At 41.4% G+C, this 20,198-nt stretch overlaps 2 protein-coding genes across 19 annotated transcripts in view; one reads left to right on the plus strand and one right to left on the minus strand.

Annotated features, from left to right (window-relative positions):
• LOC119651124 overlaps positions 1 to 20,198 on the plus strand; it is a 413,254-nt gene that overhangs the window by 36,481 nt on the left and 356,575 nt on the right. The window lies entirely within an intron of this gene.
• The window catches only part of LOC119651126, a 43,977-nt gene continuing 30,555 nt past the window's right edge, over positions 6,777 to 20,198 (minus strand). The window contains exon 3 of the mRNA XM_038054521.1: positions 6,777 to 6,895. Within this exon, the coding sequence (XP_037910449.1) occupies positions 6,849 to 6,895 (47 nt within the window). The 3' untranslated portion in view covers positions 6,777 to 6,848. The remainder of the gene's footprint in view (positions 6,896 to 20,198) is intronic.

The following is a 20,198-nucleotide window of genomic DNA, read 5'->3' on the forward strand; positions in this document are numbered from 1 at the left end:
AAACTTGATCTGAGAAGGATCACTGAACAGACACTGTCCAGCTCTCCACCGTTAGAATCCCATTGTCGGTGAGTAAGGTAATATCAAGGACCTCCTCTCAACCGTCACAGTTCTCCGAGCTATAAAAATGGAAGGTTGGTGTACTGCTCCTGGTTCACACCGCAATAATAATAAAAAAATTATAGAATGACTCACCGTTTCCGTTGATTTCCGAGCTGCCCAAAGCATATGTCTTCCATGAGCGTCGCAGTCAACCAGCAGGTTGTCTTTCGTTGTCGCGATTGCGGATGGGTCATGAGCCATGTAAGCTGAGGAGATATACTTCGCTCCGGTCTGCTCCAGTTTGATCACGGCTAAGTCGCTGCACCTCAAATCCGGACACAAGATAGTATGCAGGCTCTTCCTAGCGAGGATACATATGCTAAGTCTGTTCTGATCGGCATCTCTTGTGATGTGGAATAACTTATAATATTTGCTGACCACATTGCCTCCTAGTGTACCGTTACGGTCTTGAATGAAGTGCTCTAACACACTTCAAGGCCCTGATCCAATATGGATTGTTGTGCCAACGATTATTATTATTTGCTTTCGAGCCCTTCGATTATTCCGCCTCTTCTGTTTTAGGGCTCTTGTATTAGTGCCACAGTGCTACGCGGATGTTCGCCTGGGGTTTGTTCTCCTTGATAACATGGTGGTCTATGGGAATTTTGAGGTTTTGAAAGGGCTTGGATTGGTAATTAATTGGATTGGGATCTTTGGTAACCAGTTGCGAATGATTGGTCTCCTGGGGATCTCGTGGTGTGGGATGTCTTTGAGGTTTACGCCCTCACAGGCGTCACTGCTCTTAGCGGCGAACGAACCGAGAAAGTAGCTGGAGAATTTGTTCTGGTAGGCCATAAAGTGAAACCCACGGATCATCTGAGAGGAATCGAAGCAAGGGATGAATCCTCTCTGTACCCCTTTGCCGTCCAGGAAATGTTCAGTTACCATCTCTGACAGTCTAGCCATCTACCAGCACGTGAGTGTGTGTGTGTGTGTTTGAGGTGGAGGAGAGGCGAAGCTTCCGAGCACTCAGACTCTAGTCCATGGTACTCAGTTGCCCTGTCTAATATCCCGGATTCATTTACGAATCGCAGGATTTTCGTTATTGAATGTGATGCTACCCGCTGCAGTTGTAACACATCAGCACCAAAAATCTGATGTCTGATGCGTCCATAGGCGGGGCACCCACTTAGAAAATGTTCCGTCTTCATTACAGGATGGACACGTATCATCTTGGAGAATTCCTATTCTGTAAATATGCCCAGCAAGTGAATTATGACCTGCCCACAATATGTTACCTCTGCAATTCTTTCTACTTTCCGACAGGATAAATTTACCCTTATGTTTGTTTAGTTCTGACAGGAAAAGTTTGGTGCGTTTAACAGTTTGGTGCGTTTAAGGCTTAACTACCTGTATTTATGGCAAGCTTGTTCCCAGTATTTGATAGCGGCATTAGCCAATGCTACTGACACTCCAATTGCTGGTTCTGGTTCGAGTACGGGGGAAATTGAAACTTTTTTTACTTCCCTCTACATCACAATGACCGGGTTACCCAGAGATGTTTGTACCTAGAAACAGAGTTCAATCGATTTTACATTCCTGAGCGATTTTTGAAGTGATCAAAGGACTGTTCAGCGCCATCAATGCAGCTTGACTATCACTAGAGATTGCGATGCGTCTGCCCTTCAATCGCTCGTGAATCTTCTAGGTTACTGCCCTTAGGATCGGATAAACTTCAGCTTGAAAGACTGTCGTATACTGTCCCAACGGAAAAAGCCACTTCTCATTTTTATTTAAGAAGTAGATTCCTGCTCCAAAACCCCGTTCTCCTTTTGAGCTATTGGTGTAGAAAATATTACTATATCCTGGCACGCATTCTTCTGGTTCGTCTGAATTTTTACTTCGTTTCAAGATATATTCATGTCTTCTACCAAATAGATGGGGATCCGAGAATTAGAAGGCATTGCGAAAACTGGATCCAATGGTCTGTGCCCCAAGTCCATTGTTCACCCATAGATCTAATCGAATGAACTGCTTTCATTGCAATGCTCTGAATAAACAAATCCCAGGGCTGCAAATTGAGTAATGCATTTAGAGTTATGCCGGATATCATACTAATGGCACCGGTGATACTCAGACTCACACTTCTTTGCAGTGTGGCTAGTTTATAGTCAAAACAGTTTTATATGATCTTAACCTACCACACTGCACACTGATGCATAAATGTACATCGGCCTAGTAATAGCAACATATATCACACTACTTTGTCACAGCCGGGGTACCACAGGGATCGGTACTTGGTCCCCTGTTGTGGAATATCATGTATAATGGAGTGCTTGCTCTTCCCGTCCCAGAAGGGACTACGATTGTCGGCTTTGCTGATGACCTAGCTGTGGTTGTTGCAGCAAAACACCCAGAAGATGTGGAGGTTTACGCAACGGAAACAGTGAGAGCGGTAAAGTCCTGGCTAGAAAAGGCCGGACTGACCTTGGCGGACGCGAAAACGGAAGCGGTCTTGATAACGAAACGCAGGAAAAATAACACTGTAAAAGTGGAGGTCGGTGGACATACGGTCGTATCAAAGCCGGCTATCAAATACCTGGGGGTAATAATTGACACCAAATTGAGTTTTAGGGAACACCTAGAGTATGCTTGCCAAAAGGCAGCCAGTGCCACCACGGCACTTGCAAAAATGTTGCCAAATATTGGTGGACCGAAACATTGCCGGAGGTTGGTGCTAGCTGGAGTGGTGCGCTCCATCCTGCTCTACTCGTCGCCCGTGTGGGCAGAGGCGCTTGCAAACTCTCAGAGACGGAAGCAGGTGAACTCGGTTTACCGGCGGATGGCTTTGAGGATTTGCAGTGCTTTTAGAACCACATCAGATGAGGCAGTATTTGTGGTATTGGAGCTGCGGCGGACGTGTCTTTCTAAGATTTTCCACCTCCGTGTACGCACAAAAAAAAAAAAATATCCACACTACTACCTAAGGTCTAAGTCCCCATGTCGAGCCAAAGGGCCGCCTACACAGCCCATAAGCTGTGAGAGCTCGTTTCATCTTTACCTCTACATCCAAAGAAGCTTCTTATCTAAAATAACTCGCAGATATTTCACTTCTTCCGGGAGTTGAAGGGTTGTACCCTTCATCTCTGGAAGGCAAAGTCGATTCAGTTTTTTCCTTTTTGTAAATAATACCATTATAGCTTTATTTGGATTAACAGAAACTTTATGTGTGAGGTACCAATCAAATCAACGGTATATTGTGTATTTCCATTTACTGTTGCGAGATCTTGACCAACAACTAGCGAAGCCACGTCATCCGCATAAGCTTGAACGTGTATTGGCAAATTTTGCAGTTCGCATTGTGGTGAGTCGATCGACATACTCCACAGAAGTGGCGGTCGCATACCTCCTTGAGAGCAGCTTTTCGTCGCCTTCGTTGTATAGCGATCGATACCCATTGCAGCACACCGCAATCTTTGCATTAGCATAATAATAATAATAATAATCGTTGGCGCAACAATCCATATTGGATCAGGGCCTTGAAGTGTGTTAGAGCACTTCATTCAAGACCGTAACGGTACACTAGGAGGCAATGTGGTCAGCATTGCGCTCGCCCGAGATTATTACCCTGATTTGACTCAGGTACTCATTCACAGCTGAGTCGACTGGTATCCGACGTCAAATCACGATGCAAATTCCACTGCCACTAATGAGATTTGAACCGCGACCTTCCGTATGACAGCCTAGTGCTCTAACCACTGAGCTATCCGGACATTAGCATAGCTTAGCACTTAATTAAAGTTTTATCAACATCATGCTCTTTAGGCGACATCACAGAGCTTTTGGAAGGGTGCACATTTAAACGCTCCTTCAAAGTCTGCGAACACTCCCCGTATATGAATGATTCCTAGGTACGCCGCAAAGGAGTTTCGCAATTCGTGCTTCGTCAACCGGCTGCTCACCTATGGCTGAGGTTGTTTGGCGTCCGAGTCCTTGCACAATCTGCTCCGCCTGTGTTGCTGTTCGACCTGGTTTTGAGATCGATTACGTTTGTAAGCAGTGGGCTTCACCTTTAGCTCTTTTCCTATGCGCTTGTTATATTTTTCGATAATCGCCTAGTATATAGCGAGGTCCTTTTCATCCCAAGATTGCGAAGAATAGGTGAATATGGCCTTCTGGTTGTGATTCTCGAGCAGAACCCCAGTGGTGGTGACTGATATATTTGCGAGCCCTTTTACCGTCCGTTTTTAAAGGATTTGTTTAAAAACAACCTTATAAAAGTCGGTTTACTGTCCGGTTATAAAGATTAACACCAAATTCGGTGAAATGCTGGGAACTGTGAACGCTCTCGCATAAAATGAGTTACATCTTTTTTCATCAAATTTAAGGGGGGTCCTCATACGTACAAAGGAGGGGTAAGTTTTTTTCATTAAATGTAGGGGTAAGTTTTTTTCTTTAAATGTAGTCATGTGGGGTATCAAAAGAAAGACTTAGGTTAGTACTTTCCCAAGCCCGTTCTAATTTTGACATTCGATGGGGAAGTGGGGAGCGCGGGGGGTCGAAAGCGATGATTTCTTTAACGGACCCATTCTCAGAAACTATCCAGCTCAAAAATCTGAAAAAAATTCAGAGGCTGCCATTATATGAGGCCTAGGTTCTGAAATACCCTCCATGCCGGTATCTATTCAAATAATGTTAATAATAGTATATTACTATAATTTGTAGTAATTGGCTGCAAAGCCCCCTTAGACATTTCTAGAAATTTTGCAGAATATCATTTAGAGCATAATCCTACCAAGTTTGGTGGAAATCGCACTATTACAAACAAATTTGTCGTTTTTTTGCAAATTCGCGAAGGTGGATATTCTCTCCTAATATATACATACATTACGTGCTAGGTGCTAATGGGATAAATGCACACTCAAATGTGTTTATAAAAGAAATACACAGAACCTTTCATACCTGAAGCGTACAGCTTCCAGTCTCTCGGCTTGTTTATTTTTGTTTGCTGAGTTCATGTCTTGGTCCCAGGAGTAGTTCAAGAAATGTCCACTCTGGCTAGGCCAGCTACCAGGGCAAGGGTCGTATTTGAAAATAAAGTCGCCTAAGGTCACCTTGGAGCCTATTAGCACCTTTTCCAGTGCGGAGAGGACAATCCCCGGGCTGTTCTTTCAATTGAGAGCCCCGCCGGGTCAGTTTGTTGTTAACACATGAGCAGCAGGTAAGCAGATTCTCGTTAGTTGGATGAGCTTACCTTCAGCCCGGTCCTATATCCCCTTGGCCTGTCTGAAGATGGTTTCTAGCCGTTACTGCGATGGGGTCGTGTGGTGATCTGTCGAATTGTGCAACTTTAACCTGAAGCGTAATCAGGCCAGGCCGCCATATAGTAGCTTAACTCAAGATAGAATTTGTTTAGGTCGAAACATGAACACAGCTAAGTTAAAAGGCGGATTAAGTTTATTTTCTATGAACCGGAAATGCCTAGCCATATATACATTAGTTACCGATGGAGGAGGGAAGGAGTATATCTTCTAGGGTAGGTTAGGTTTCATGGACAATTTAAACTTTGCTCTCGCCAATAACACTTTTTTTTGTTGCGAAGTGGGGTTTGCACTTTGTTCAGTTAGAAAAAAATTACGATTAAGTTTCCTTTTAAGTGAGCTTGAGAAACGCCAAAGGAATATCCATTAACGAAAAAATTAACCTTGTCATACGTTTAGGCGTCTTTCATTTTTACAAAACTATAATAAAAATGTTTAAACGGTTTTTCAGAGAATTTATGGAGTTCAAACCTAGGATCATTCCACATTTTTCATTCTCGCAGAATCGGGGATATTAGGGAAAGAGGATGCTTAACGTTCGCTTTGATATCATTATCGTATCGAAAATCAGGAAAGCGTATATGAACATGCGGTAAAACATGTGGTGTAAGCGTACGGGTTATCCTTTGTTGTTTGATTATGTAAGGCATGAAAAGGCACTTTGCGTTGTGGCTCATCCTTTATACACACCATGTGGGATGTTAAAAGTCACGTTTCATTCAGAAGGATTCTAAAATCAACAGCACCATCATAAAAAGTTCTCTGTACATTGTGTCAAGGTAAGTTAAGTGAGTTTTTAAGGAAATGAAAGCCAAGGAATCGTTTACAGAACCATTAAGCGTCGCTTCATTTTCATTATTCACTTCAACCTCGAAGAGTCTTCATTCACTCATCAAAGAGTGGGAAGCATTTTTCTTCGGTTTCTAAGCCTTCGCTGACTTATTGAGGCTTTAAATGCATTCACCCTAAAAAGCTTATTGAATATTGTTGAAAGACCAAGAGAATATATTGGTACATAAAGGACGTTTGTACAAGGACTCTAGAAAGCAGCTGGGGTTGTATTTCTTCTCTAAAACAAATGATGATTCTTGTTTTCAAACAACCCTCCATTTTCTCTCGAAACAGTTCTCTGTAGGTTTATATGGCGTTTTCCAACGGCTATCTAAAGAGTAGTGGCGAAACCAAACAAGCAGCGTGTATGTGCGTAAAGAACATCCTGTGAAAAGAAACCACCCTGATGGTGTATATTAACAACATTAAAACATCATATAGGCCTTTAAGCTTATATAAACGATCTTTGTAGGTATGCGTAACACATTCAAGAATTCCTGTTGAAAAATAATTCATTGAATGCTAGATGGCAGGTGTATCCTTGGGGTGGTTTCACGTTCGCACGAGCACATATTTAGGCCATATAATTAAATAAAATAGCTAGGAGGGAAGATGGAGGGGCAGAGAGTTATATACTATACCAGTATTACGCTGTTATCGACAGATAATTTCTTTTTCCATATCCTTCCGAAACGAGTGAGCTGTATGGAAAAATAAAAGCAGTGAATATGTTGATGCGTTCATCCTTCGTAAGATAATATATGTGGGATGAATTTGATCAGTGTCATCATTACATACAGCTTTCCCTGTCTTGAGATTATTTAAGTAACCTATATCTAGAGTGATGAAGCCTATAATCAATAAAGGCTTCTGAAGGGCTCATTGGTATACTGAAACAGCGTCAACTCTACAAAGCTTGTGGATTTTGAGAAAAGTTGTTTTTTTGACATATTTTTAGTTTTTTTTTTTTCAAGAGAAATTAAATTAGTCTAGTTATAGTACGGAGGAGTAACATATTTCCACCCCCAAATTTAGTTGGCAATAGTAGGCAATTTCTTAGTAAGTGTTAAGAACCAGTTTCATAATAAGAAAATGCCAAATGTTACGATTAGTCTCAGGTTGGATTGACAACTTTGCGTCCATCCATTATCCTCTCAAATATCTATTCACACGGTCATTTTATTTTGATTTTCAAAATCATTTTTTTTAAAAAGAAATGCACAGTAATAATATAGATCGAAAAAAATGAATGAAAAAACAATCTTATAATCTAACAAAAAAAAATGGAATAAATATTATGGCCACTGTGGGCACTCAAAGTTTTTTTCTAATAAATAACAAACTATAATTGATATGACAAAATACATTACACTGAAAAATAATATGTAAGTTATCGGGAAATGGTCAAAAACCCGACAAAGTTAGCTTTGTCTTGTTGACGAACAAAAAAATTAAAAGAAATTCCCTAACCTACATCTGCACTTTACATCTTAAAAAAACTACTTCCGAAATTAAAATTTATTCTTAAGGCTAGTACAAAAATATATACAATCTATTTATCTTAAAGCTAATAAAATGAATGACATATATATTTAAACATATTCTTATATTTGACAATTTTTTTTTCTTTTTTGATGAACGAAATGAACACAATACAATATAATAAAATATATAATTCATAACGACCGGAGATGAAAGTAACACCCGTGTAATATTTATATTATTTACATAGTCCCACCCAGAAACAAATGGCAGAACTGAGCACGGCCGCCGCTAACCGGCATCCCGCAGCCACCAGTACCATTATTTCTCTTTTTCATTCCGCTTAATATCAATTGCTCTCGATCTCCAGTCGAATCCCGGAGCCCCCACAGTCAAGTTCGGGCGGTATTCTATCCTTTCGTCCGTAGCCCGCCTATGTATATGATACATAACCGGATCACCGGCAGAATCAAGAATTAGACCATTCATGTCAAGATACACGAACGCTTCGATAGGAATGGAGCCTACCGTGAGAGTTTTCTCGAAATATCCATCATTTGGGCAGAACGGCTGCGAAACCCAAGGGTTCTCGCCATGCGAAACAGATCGCACTATATGATTCCGAATAAATCTGATGATAACTGTGTCGATTCTCTGCATACATCACCTCATTAGTTACATAATGCTCATAGTTTGGCGAAGTCCTATTAACCCCCGTGTAAGCACGCAGACATTTCCTTTTAAAGATCCTTATTTTCTCAATTGGCTAGCACTCAAATTAAACCAGATAGGATACCCGTAGGTGAGCACCGGTCTAACCAAAGTAAGATAACAGATAATCTTAACCTTCCGGCAAAGATGTGGAGCATAAAAGAGTTTTCGAAGAGACATGAATGCTTTGCGAGCGCTTTCTAGTGCGACTTTAACGTGTTCGTTAAATTGTAGACGCTCGTCAAGACGCACACCCAGGTATCTGACGCACTTCTTATGAGGAATGCTCTCAGAACTATCCTCGCTCCCGACAATGTGGAAATCTCTACAATTCCTTTTCAAGTTCCTACTGGCGTACCCCAAGGAATTTCGAAACAGAATTCACACTTGATTGATTTTCATCCGCCAACCGTTCGTAAAGAACTTAATATCGCTACATTAACACTAACATTAACATCTTCTGAAGTTCAACTTGCACCTCAATTACCTTCTTGTGTGCCGTGTAGGCTATCAGATTGTCAGCAAAGGCAACCAACGACCTTTTAGGAGATTTATTAAACTCGAAAGACCTGAGTAACTCGACGGCAAATACTGCGAAAAGGGTAGGCACAGTCACTGCCCTTGCTGTAATCTATTCAGAACATGAAATTCTTTGCTAATAGTAAGATGTCCGTCTGTAATGACAAAGCACTTGCCATAAAGCATACTACACATCGTCGCTACGAGGTGGCTGGGAAACTCGTTCTTCAGGAACCTGAAAATCAGTCCATCCAACCAGACGGTATCAAAGGCCTTCTCCATGTCTATAAGGCAAGCGCCTACGCACTCATCATTGTTAATCCGCCAGCAAATATCAGGCGTTACCTTCGTTATTGCATGTATTGTCGAATGTCCAGATCGAAATCTGAATTGCGCATTCGACAATAATTCGTTCCTCTTGATATGCCCGTTCAAGGCTTTCAATACCAAAACCTCAAACACCTTGCTGATGTTAGCTTTCTTCCATTGCCCTAGATAGAAAGAATTGTTCAATAAATTATTGAACAAAATGCAATAATCACGAATGGCAATGTCTGGTAAATGCCTGAGGACCACGTTGGGAATGCCATTCATACTGGATGATCTCTTATTGTTTACCCTTCTAAATATGGAAGTTAGACATGAGACAAAGTAACCAAGCAGATTATCATTCGGTATGAGATCAGCTTGCAACGCAGAGCTAAACTGGAGAACTGTGGTGCCGTTCAGGCTATATTTGAAATTGTGGACATCTCGTTCTACAATTTCCGAAAGTGGCGTAGGCTCTAAGTCCGTTCTGGGCCGATGCACCGATTCAAAGTGCTCCCCATAAGTTCGAGTTTGAAAGCATCATCCATCACGATGTAATTGCCTTGCGCATCAGCAGTTATATTATTCTTGTCTATACCTGAGTCAATAAGGTGTTGTATCTCGCTACCACCAACTTTAATTCTCCGCACAGTTACACGTGACTTCTTCCGGAATAACATATTTACCTTTGTAAACATCTGAATCGCTTGGTGAAATACCCTTTAACTTCTCCCGCCATTGGGAGGTCACTTCATTTACGTAATATTGACGGATAAGATCCTGCGCGATCTTAAGAAGTGATTTGAACTCAACCAATATGGGATGATGATAGTCCCCATATCTCCGATAGATTTTGTTGACGCGAGTGAGCAGAAGGCTTTTCACTTTTTTGAGCCGTTTTCTGGCTGCAGTTTCATATCCTTCCATATTGGTGCGAGGTTTAATCTTAGGGACGACTTGTTCAATTGTATCCAGCGTCAAGTTCTCCAGCTTGAGAAGGTACTGAAGTATTTCCTCATTGCTCAAGTTCCTGTCACCTGGCGCAACTGTACTATTGTTTTCCCCATCAAGAGGTGGGCATTCCTCTCGATATCCCTAAATAAACTTCTCTCGGAATTTCTTCCAATCTGTTTGTTTAAAGTTCAGCCTGTGGACGCCACTGTCCAGCCGCAGAAGCCGAACTCTTCGTCTATCAAACAGAACTTCAATAACTCCTCCATGGCTGCAGAAGTATTTGAAGAAAGCTTCACTTTTTTCCTGGCTACCTTTGGAGACGGCGGGCCTGCCTCCCCAGCTATTAGCTGCTCCGTAAGCTTTCCATTTTTCTTGATTAATAATGACATTTGATTTTTAAGATCTTCGGATGTCTTCGCCAGCTCGCCATTTTTTCTTTCAAGGTTGCCTATCCCTTCTTTGGCTCTTTTGAGGTCTGGATCCTCCTCGTTACGGACTCCACGACCGATCCGAGTTCTCCTAGGTCCTATTGTTAGGTGGCCGGTCTAGTCCGCCATTCGTCGGTGGCTCGCCGCTCTTTCCCGTCAACAACACACAAGCCAAAAAAACGTTTTTCTCAAAATTTTTCGGGGAAAAGTAACTTAGATAACAAATTAAAAGTAAGCTGGTTTAAATTAAGTTTTAAATTATATTTATATATATTTGTGTAGATATCTTTTTATATTATTGATAAAATTTATTTTAATTTAAATTTTAAATTATTTTTAATAATAATATTAATTTGTGGACACGTCCGTTCTCTACAAATGTCAGCTTACTTCTCTATTCACACGGTCGTGCTGGCATCGTTTACAAACTTTTGTTAATCAGAAAACGTCTATCAAAGGAAGGAAGTATACAGATTTCTCTTTGAAAGAAACCTGTCCGAGGTACCTGCATACAAGGGAGATGTGATCCTCAAAGTACCGACAGTTTCATATATGTTGAGGCATACCTCAGAAGGAAAGTATAGAAAATAAGCGTTTTTACTCGATCCTCCCAGTATATCGAATGGAACCTGAACCCAACATTTAAGAAGAGCGAAATGCGTCCAATATTAACCTACGAATCATCGTAGGAAAGCCTCCTAAAAGAACTATCCCGGTGCAGTACTTGAATTGTAAAGAATTTAGTCGCATAAAACCATGCTGCAATCTACACAGTGTTTGTGAAGATCTGCACGCAACAACTAAATGCAATACGGAGGATGCCGCAATCGTGCTGGCCCACATAGCTAACTACATAGTTTGCTAGTCTATGTTGAAATTAAGCAAAAATCGCAACCGAAGCAACGAATTCAACGCGTCGAGGTAAACACCACTCCCATTTGTACATCTGCGATTGAAGGCTCTGAAGATATTGTTCGTCAAGGCTTGAGCTGTGTTAGCGTGTTGAAATCTGCATCTTAAACCCCAGCAAATACAAGCGCCCCATCCCACTGACCTATTCGATGAATCAGTGTATGGTGTCGATGCAAGAAATCATGCGTAATCAGACCCAGATCTAAAAGGTCCTTCTCAGAAACAAATTAAACAGCTATGGGAATGCAAACGGGGCCAGCTAGCCTAAACTGGAAATACGACACTTTCTGTTTGAAAAATAAATCGAAATAATGTTCATATCCGAAACGCATCTTACTCACAGAAGCAATTGTCAAATTGATGGGTATTGCTTCTACGATACTAAGCATTCGGAAAGGAAAGCCCATGGCGGTACCGAAATATTCATTAGATCGTACGTTAGGCTTTATCTTCTAGAAGATTTTTACAAAGACCTGAACTCGGAGATACTTTACTGGCTATCGCTGGGGAGTTTAAAGCTAAGCATACATATTGGGGATCCAGACTGATTACACTTATTGACTAACGAATGCACGAAAAAGCTATTTTCAGACTACTCGTCCGTAATGCAAGCGATACAACTAGTCGACTTTCCGTGAGTATATAAGCCTGCCAGCAACACTCCGTTGAAAACCAAAGGTAGAGTAAATAAATCTCTATTGAAAATCAAAAAAAAAAAAAAAATATTGGCGATGGCTGCACAGCCTTCTACCTTGTGACCATGTATTGCCAATCTTTCAAAAAATAGTACATCGCATTGCATACTACAGCTGGCCCAAGTATTATACAAAACAATTAATCGCAGTCAGTCAGTTGCTCCATGAAGTTCTCAAGGGGAACAGCAGTTGGGCAAGAAGTGATGGCGAATGGCAGTACTTATAAAATACCTAGGAAAGTTATGCCTCCCCTAGTTACAGCAGATATGGTCAAGCTGCTTGAGCCTTTAAGGAACAGGTGGACTCAAAGATAGCCCCCAAGGTAGTGATGTTGGATCGGCACTGTATCTCATCAATATCTCGGACCTACCAACTGATCCTGAACTGATTACTTCAACGTTTGCAGATGATACTGTCATTTGAAGTATCCACGGATCCTCAGATTCCATCAAAAATGTACCAATCCACCTAAAGCAAATTGAAAAGTGGTCTAACATATAAGGTGGAAAATTCGCCTGAGCGAAATCAAGTGTTACGTGACTTTCTTCTGAAAGAAAAAAACTGCGCTAAGGTCTGGAATGATTTCTCGGCAGAATGTTGTAAAGTACTGCGATATGCACCTGGATAGACGATTAACGTGGAGACAGCATATTTAGACGAAGAAAATGCAAATCCAGCTTAGAACAAAAAATATGTAATGGCTTCTAAATAAAAACTCTAAGTTGGGACTGGAGTGTAAACGCCTGCTCTACAAAGCTGCCATAATGCGCATTGTAGTCCCCGCGCTCCCTCCCTTTAAAAATAATTCTAGAACCGGCTTGGGAAAAAACTAGTGGAAATGTGGACACTTAACATCTCAACATTTGGTGAAAAAATCTCCCCTTTTAAAACTGTTGCCTGCAAGATCTCCGAGTACCTAAGCTTGTAGGCTTTTGTTATAATGGACATATCCGGTTCAGCTCTCTTTTGCGTCTTGATTATTGCTTTTGTCTCAAATTCAGTGCGGTTAAGAGTCTTTCCCGGATGAGTAGACAAATTTCCAGTCTGGGGAGATTGCTGCGCAATTTTCGGTAGTCCTTATCACCTTGAAGGCTTCCTTGGCAAAGAGATGTTATTTTTTTCCTCGCATAATCTGCAAACAGTGTCCGTAGATATCCTTAGCTTCCCCCGGTGGCCATTTCCCTTCCCTTTCTCTTCCCTTCCTCTTCATTCCTTAGTGTCAGCTCTATGAACTCTTTCATGATTCTAGAAAAGAGTTGTTGCTACTTTCAGCTCATCCGCTGCCTTATTGCGTTTTAACCCAATATTAGCTGGGAACCCAAAGTATCCAGAATTTAGAGTTTACCTCGTTAGACCTAAGTGCCTTAAAATCGGCCTGGTTCGGTCACAATCGCAATATTCTGCCCCCTATAGTTCCTTTGAAGGTTAAACTGGGGACACTCACATATAGCGTGTATTTTCGCATGATATGTACTGGTATGCTTAGCTATTGGGTGGAGTGTTTTTTTCTTAGACCAATAATCTCGTCTCCTCTATTGTATCCTGCCAGTATACTGGGTAATAAGTTGCTGATTTAAGGTATGTTATCTCCTGTCATCAGCAACTCGGGATATTGCCTGGAAAAAGAATATAAAACTCAGTCAGTTTTTAAAGCTCGCCCTTGTATACCACCTTGACGTGGTGGGGGAGCCTGTGGTAGTTTACTGCTATACTAGGGGGGTCCAAAAACACATGAAGATGGAAACAAAGGATTGTAACTCTCCAAGCGGTAAGAAGTCATACATTTTGAATCCATCTGTGACTTTGAGAAATCAGATCGTGGCCGTGATACCGATTTTGGAAGCCTCACCTGATTCATGTTCCCCCACACGGAAATTTATGGAAGACAGGCTTTCCGCTTCAGTGGAAAACCTACACCCGGTGTATTTAGCACGGTCAGTCAGAAAGGATAGTACAGCTACTCTCTTAATGGGAGCAACTGGAAACCTGTCTGCGGCCGGCATGCCGGTGACACTGTGGTCTAACTCTTCAAAAAAAGTGGGAGGAAGGCTCGGCAGAAGGAAACTTCAGCCACGAAGCAGAAGGGAATACAGATTTGCCCGTCAAAACCTTCACCTCTGCCTCTACCAAGAAAAGCGCAAGAGAGGCAAGCTGATGATGTGGATGCAACTTGTGAAATTCCGGTGTATGGAAACAGATTCATGCAGCCCAGGCACCATGAACCTGGGAGGGCTCCCAGCCGACGACACCGGAAGGCACTGCAAGAGAAATGAGAACATTGGCGTTGCTACACCACCAAGTGTAACGATGTCCAGAGAAGTTGGACGCAAGAAAGCGGAACTTTCGGTGGAAAAACTGAGATAGCGTATGCAGAATTAAGTAGCTTTTAACTCTTAATAGGTTGTGATGCAAACGCTCAGCATATTTCTTGGGGCAGTAGTAAATGCAATCGTAGAGGAGAGAAACTGTTTGATTTTATTACTTCTACTGGTCTGATGACCGCGTGTCTTCTGCGAAAACCGGGTGTTACTTTCACGAACTCCAGAGTTGAATCTATACAGAGTCTCTTGGAAGTACGCCACCCGGGTGAACAGGTCTCTGAAACGAGAGAAAGAGAATTTGCGGTTTCTGCAAACCCTTCAATACGATGGTGTTGCAAGGGGAATTGGGATACTGCGCGAGCGTTTGTTACCAATGAAAAGGCGAGAGCTGCTATGTTATTATTTGAACACTTCAAAGCACCTGGCGTCGATGGCATCTACCCAGCGATGCTAATGGAGGGTATAGAGCACTTAGAGTGACTTCTAAGAAATATTTTTCGTGGATATCTTGCTCTGGACTACGTGCCTTTCTCTTGGCATACTTAAGCCTGGAAAAGATGACTATTCCAATCCAAAGAACTTCAGGTAAATCAGCTTAATCATTTTTGCTGAAATGTCTGGAGAGATTAGTTGGGCGTCACATTCGTCCTAAGCTCGCAAATGGAAACCAACACGCTTACCACCGTGGAAAGTCCTGTGAGTCTATTCTTCACTCTTTGGTTTCGAAGATAGAGGATGCAGCTCTGAAAGACGAGTAAGCGATGGGGTGTTCGTTGACACTGAAAGGGCGTTTGGCTATGTGCCCTTCTAAAAGCTCTGTGATGTCGCCAGAGAGCATGGTGTTGACGAAACTTTGAGAGATTGCTGTGTGCTGAAGTGGGTGCCGATCGCTACCTAATAACGGAAGCGATGAAAACCTGCCTTCAAGGGGGTGTGCTACCGCCACCTCTGTGGAGTATGTTGATCGAGTCAATACTATGCGACTTGCAAAATCTGCCAATACATGCTCAAGCTTGTGCGGATGATGTGGTTGTGCTGGTTGTTGATCGAGATCTCGGAACAGTGTGTAGAAATATACAACATGCCGTTGATTTAATTGGCAGTTGGTACCTCAGGCATGGAGTTTCAGTAAATCCAAATAAAATCACAATGGTATTATTTACAAAATGTGAAAACTGAATAGTTTTTACCTTCGAGATATGAGGGGTGCAACCCTTCAACTCTCCGAAGAAGTGAAATATCTGGGAATTATTCTAGACAAGAGGCTTCTTTGGAACAAACATGTAGAGATAAAGATGAAACGAGTTCTCACAGCTTATAGGCTGTGTAGACGGACCTTTGCCTCGATATGGGGACTTAGACTTCAAGTAGTAATGTGAATATATGTTGCTATTACTAGGCCAACGTTCGTTTATGTATCCGTAGTGTGCTCGGTTAAGGTGAAACAAAAGTGTTTTCGCTGTAAACTAGCCACACTCTAAAGAACTGTGGACTTGGGTACCGGTGCCACTAGCACGACATCCGGCGCAACTCTGAATGTATTAAACATTTTGTAGCCCGTTGGATTTATTTATTCAGAGCACTGCAATGAGAGCAGTTCGTAGACTAATTTGGTTAGACCCATGGACAAACAATGGACATGGGGGCACAGATCATTGGAAGAATTATTGGGGGAATTGAATCCTGTTTTCTCAATGCCTTCTGATTCTTGGTTCCCCATATATCTGTTTGGTAGAAGATATGAAGTCATCTTGAATTGAAGAGAAAACTGGGACGAACCAGAAGAATGCGTGTCGGGATATATTGACATCTTCAACACGGATGGCCCAAAAACAGAGCAGAGTTTTAGAGCAGGAATATACCTCTCGAATAAAAGTGAGAGGCGGGTTTTTCCCTTGGGACAATATACAATGGTCTTTCAGGCTGAAGTTGATGCGACCTTAATGGCGGCAATCTGCATGATTGACAAGTGGTTAAAGGGCAGGCATATCGCAGTCTGTAGCGATGGTCAAGCTACTTTGATGGCGTTGAACAGTCTTCTGATCACTTTAAAAATTGTTTAGGAATGTAGAAATCGATTGAACTCTGTTTCTAGATTCAATATAGTGAAATTACTCTGGACACACGGTCATTGTAGTGTAGGGAGAAATGAAATCTCGAATGCTTTAACAAAAGAGAGTTTAATTTCCCTGGTACCCGGACCAGAACCAGCAATTGGGGTGTCAGTACAATTGGCCAATGCTGCTATCAAAAACTGGGAAGAAGCTTTCCATTAATGACAGGCTGAGCCTTAATGCTGCTAAACACACCAAATTTTTCCTGTCAGAACTAAACAAACATACTGCATTGTTTATCCTATCGAAAAGCAGGAAGACTTGTAGAAGTATTGTGAGCATTCTGACAAACCATAATTCACTAGCTGAGAATGGTCAGAATAGGAATTCTCCAAGATGATACGTGTTCATCCTTTAATGAGGAAGAGGAGTCCACGGAACATTTTCTATGTGAGTGCCCTCTCTGTGGGCACATCAGACATTAGATTTTTGGTGCTGGTGTGCTGTAACTGCAGCGGGTAGCTTCACATCCACTAACGGAAATCCTGTTTCCTGTTTAATGTTTATACCATGAACGCTCTAATGCATCAGGTACGACTTACAAATAGATGTGGTATCGTCAGTGTAATCATGGACCTCTATTCCAGTGTTTGTTGCTTCTCTTAGGAGCGGTTTGATGTGTTCATGACAATAGAATTGGTACTTAACAGTAGTTCTCCTTGAATTCCTTACTATTCTTTCTGTTTTAAATTTGTCTTTATGCCCTAGGTTTACGTTTGATATCTCTTGCGTGGCACCGATCATCAGTGTTGGCGTGTTCCTTATATTATTTGTTTCTAGCCTCTTGCTAAGGATAAATTCGAGAAGGTAGACACCTTCTTCGATTGGTATCGTTGCTTTTGAAAATCTCATTAAGGACGAAAGCATCACAGTCGAGGTGAAATGGTATCCTTGTTGCCTCTCGAATTCTTTCACCAACTTTCGGTGGAACTTTAACAGTAACGAGATCTCGAGTTAGGAAATCTGAAAGACACATATATTTTAAATTGGGCTTGAGAATGATGCTGCTCTTGGGTTTCCCTAAGAGGGGCAGACCATAAATGTGCCCCGGTACATCCAGGGTTCAAACCCAGCTGTCTTATTCTCCGTGCCTGTCCTGGTTTCTTACGTTTATCACTTGCCTACCATTAAATGTGATGAAAATAAACGTTGAAAATGAGATAAGGCACAAACGAACGAGATTTGTAATCGAAAGTAGTCAGATACCATTGCTTCCAAGGAACGTGTTCATGAGAATATATGGACACATGTATTTACGCAAAGGCAAACCTTTTCATATCGCCTCGAAAATTGAAAATATGATGTAAAAGTCTGCCGTAAACCAAGGCAGAAACAAGTCGAGGTGTGTTCGCATGCCGAGCCGATCCTATACTATGTTTTTAGTCAACTTCAAGATTCGTATTGGTGTTAAAGGGCAAGAAAACTATTGGTCAACTCTCCTCCCGAAAACTTGATATGATACTTACTGAAGGCCCTGGATATACCAATATACACTTTTGTTCAAAAATTTCAATTACTTGCATAAGAAAAGCTTTCCTTACAGTCTTTAACTTTGAAAAAGGATTTTTTTCTCCATAAATTATCATTTCCCTCCCAAAGACCAAAAAATCTCTCCCTTTCACAATGCAAAGCTGTAAATACCATGAAATGGCCTTCAGCTATTCAACAACCCCAAAAAAATAATTCTTCTTTGGATGAGAGACTTTGCAGAGGAGAACAATGAATGACGTGGTTTCCGCTTCATTCCTCTTGTAGTTTGTACTCCGACTCGATATTTGTAGAGACGAGGAGAATCATGGGATTCTCATTCGCAATCCCGAAAATCAATACGTTCCTAATCTATTCAGGAAACTTGTAGCAAGGATCGTTTTATGTTTTGCCATTAAAATTCCTCTCGTGTATTCCCACTTAAAATATCCTGAAAGACCTGAATGAAAACTTTGTCATCCAAATCGGTTTTATGATCACAGGGCGTCCCCGATACACATAAGAATAAAGAATAAGCAAAGACAATAAAACCGACAGAAAGTGAGAAATAAATTTCACATGTTTAAGTAATTGAATACGCAAGCGGAAGAGGATTTGTATTCGGCGGAAAACATAGGTTGCTTGGAAGTAATACAGAGGACACGTGTTTTTTTGTATTCAACATTTACTTAAGGATGCTTCCTGCTAAGCCGTGGAGGTTGTTAGCTTATGGAATTTAAATTGAATTTCGTCAAAACAACGGATCTATAGATAAACTTTTTGCAGTTGTAAGTGCTATCGTAATCGAATTATGCGAATTTACATTTCATGAAAAAAAAGATTCCAGTTGCGTAAATATTCATGAAATGGCTCAGAATGGAGGCTTTCCAAACTGAATACACTCGCATGTATCCATAATTTCAGGAATTTTCGGAATAATCCGGAAGGTTTTTGCTTTCAGAGAGGAAGTGAATTATGAATTCCCAAGTTATTCATGTGTAACTTATGTGAAAATGATGACAGCAAGAGTTGAAGGTAATATATCTGGATATAAAGTAGCGCCGGTTCACTCCCTGCTTTATTTATTGCTTAAAGTTCATTATTGATGAGATTTTGTTCCAGCACTTATAAGTTAAGGTACCATTGGTTTATAGACATGGTTTTCGTAACTTTACGATGTTCGATGAGGGTCCTCCTTAGAAGTATTCTCTGCTATTTTAGATAGTTGAACTGTTGATCTACCAGAGCCCTTAGATTTCGTTTTCGGACCAAGACCATAATATGATGAAAGCAAGAAAGTAATGTTCATTGAAGTGTTTTAAGGCGGGTATCAGATCATATTACGCTCATTATCCTGAGGAGTTTTGTCATCCGACTCTTAATTGTGTGATTATGTACTCCCCAGCTGGAAGTTATTGCCTACTCAACTGGAATCAGTTACTATGGGTCATGGTACACGTGTCTTATTTTTGTCGGAAAAAACAAAGGTTGGCTGAAAAGCGACTGATTTTTTGACTCTAAGATTGGTGTAACAATAACTGTCGCATATTTGAACTGCCACGGGTTAATAAAGATTGTGAATGTAGTTTCGCATAGGCCACGATAGTAACTGTCACATACTACCCATAACGCGTTTGACCTTTTTTACTTTCTTTACATTTTTCATTTTCTTTCCGAGATTTGTAAACCCTTTTCCCTTTTTGCCTATGAAAAGAGAAGCTTATAAAAAATAAATAACGTTGCCACCATATATTTTGTCTTGCCTTCATTGATGTGCAGCCCAAGATCTCGCGCCGATTGCCGCCTGCTCGATCTAGATGAAGGCAGTTGACGTACAGTCTCGGGGGGTTCTTCCCATGATCTCGATATCATCAGCATAAGCCAGTAGTTGGGTGGACTTAAAGAGGATCGTACCTCTTGCATTTACATCAGCATCACGGGTCACTTACTCGAGGGCCAGGTTAAAGAGGACGCATGATAGCGCATCCCCTTGTCGTAGAATGGTCTTGAGAGTGATCCTCCTGCTTTTATTTGGGTGCGCACATTGGTCAGGGTCAGCCCAGTCAGTCTTATTAGTTTCGTCGGGATACCG

Source organism: Hermetia illucens, chromosome 3 (assembly GCF_905115235.1).
Source record: "Hermetia illucens chromosome 3, iHerIll2.2.curated.20191125, whole genome shotgun sequence".
NCBI classification, from domain to species: domain Eukaryota; kingdom Metazoa; phylum Arthropoda; class Insecta; order Diptera; family Stratiomyidae; genus Hermetia; species Hermetia illucens.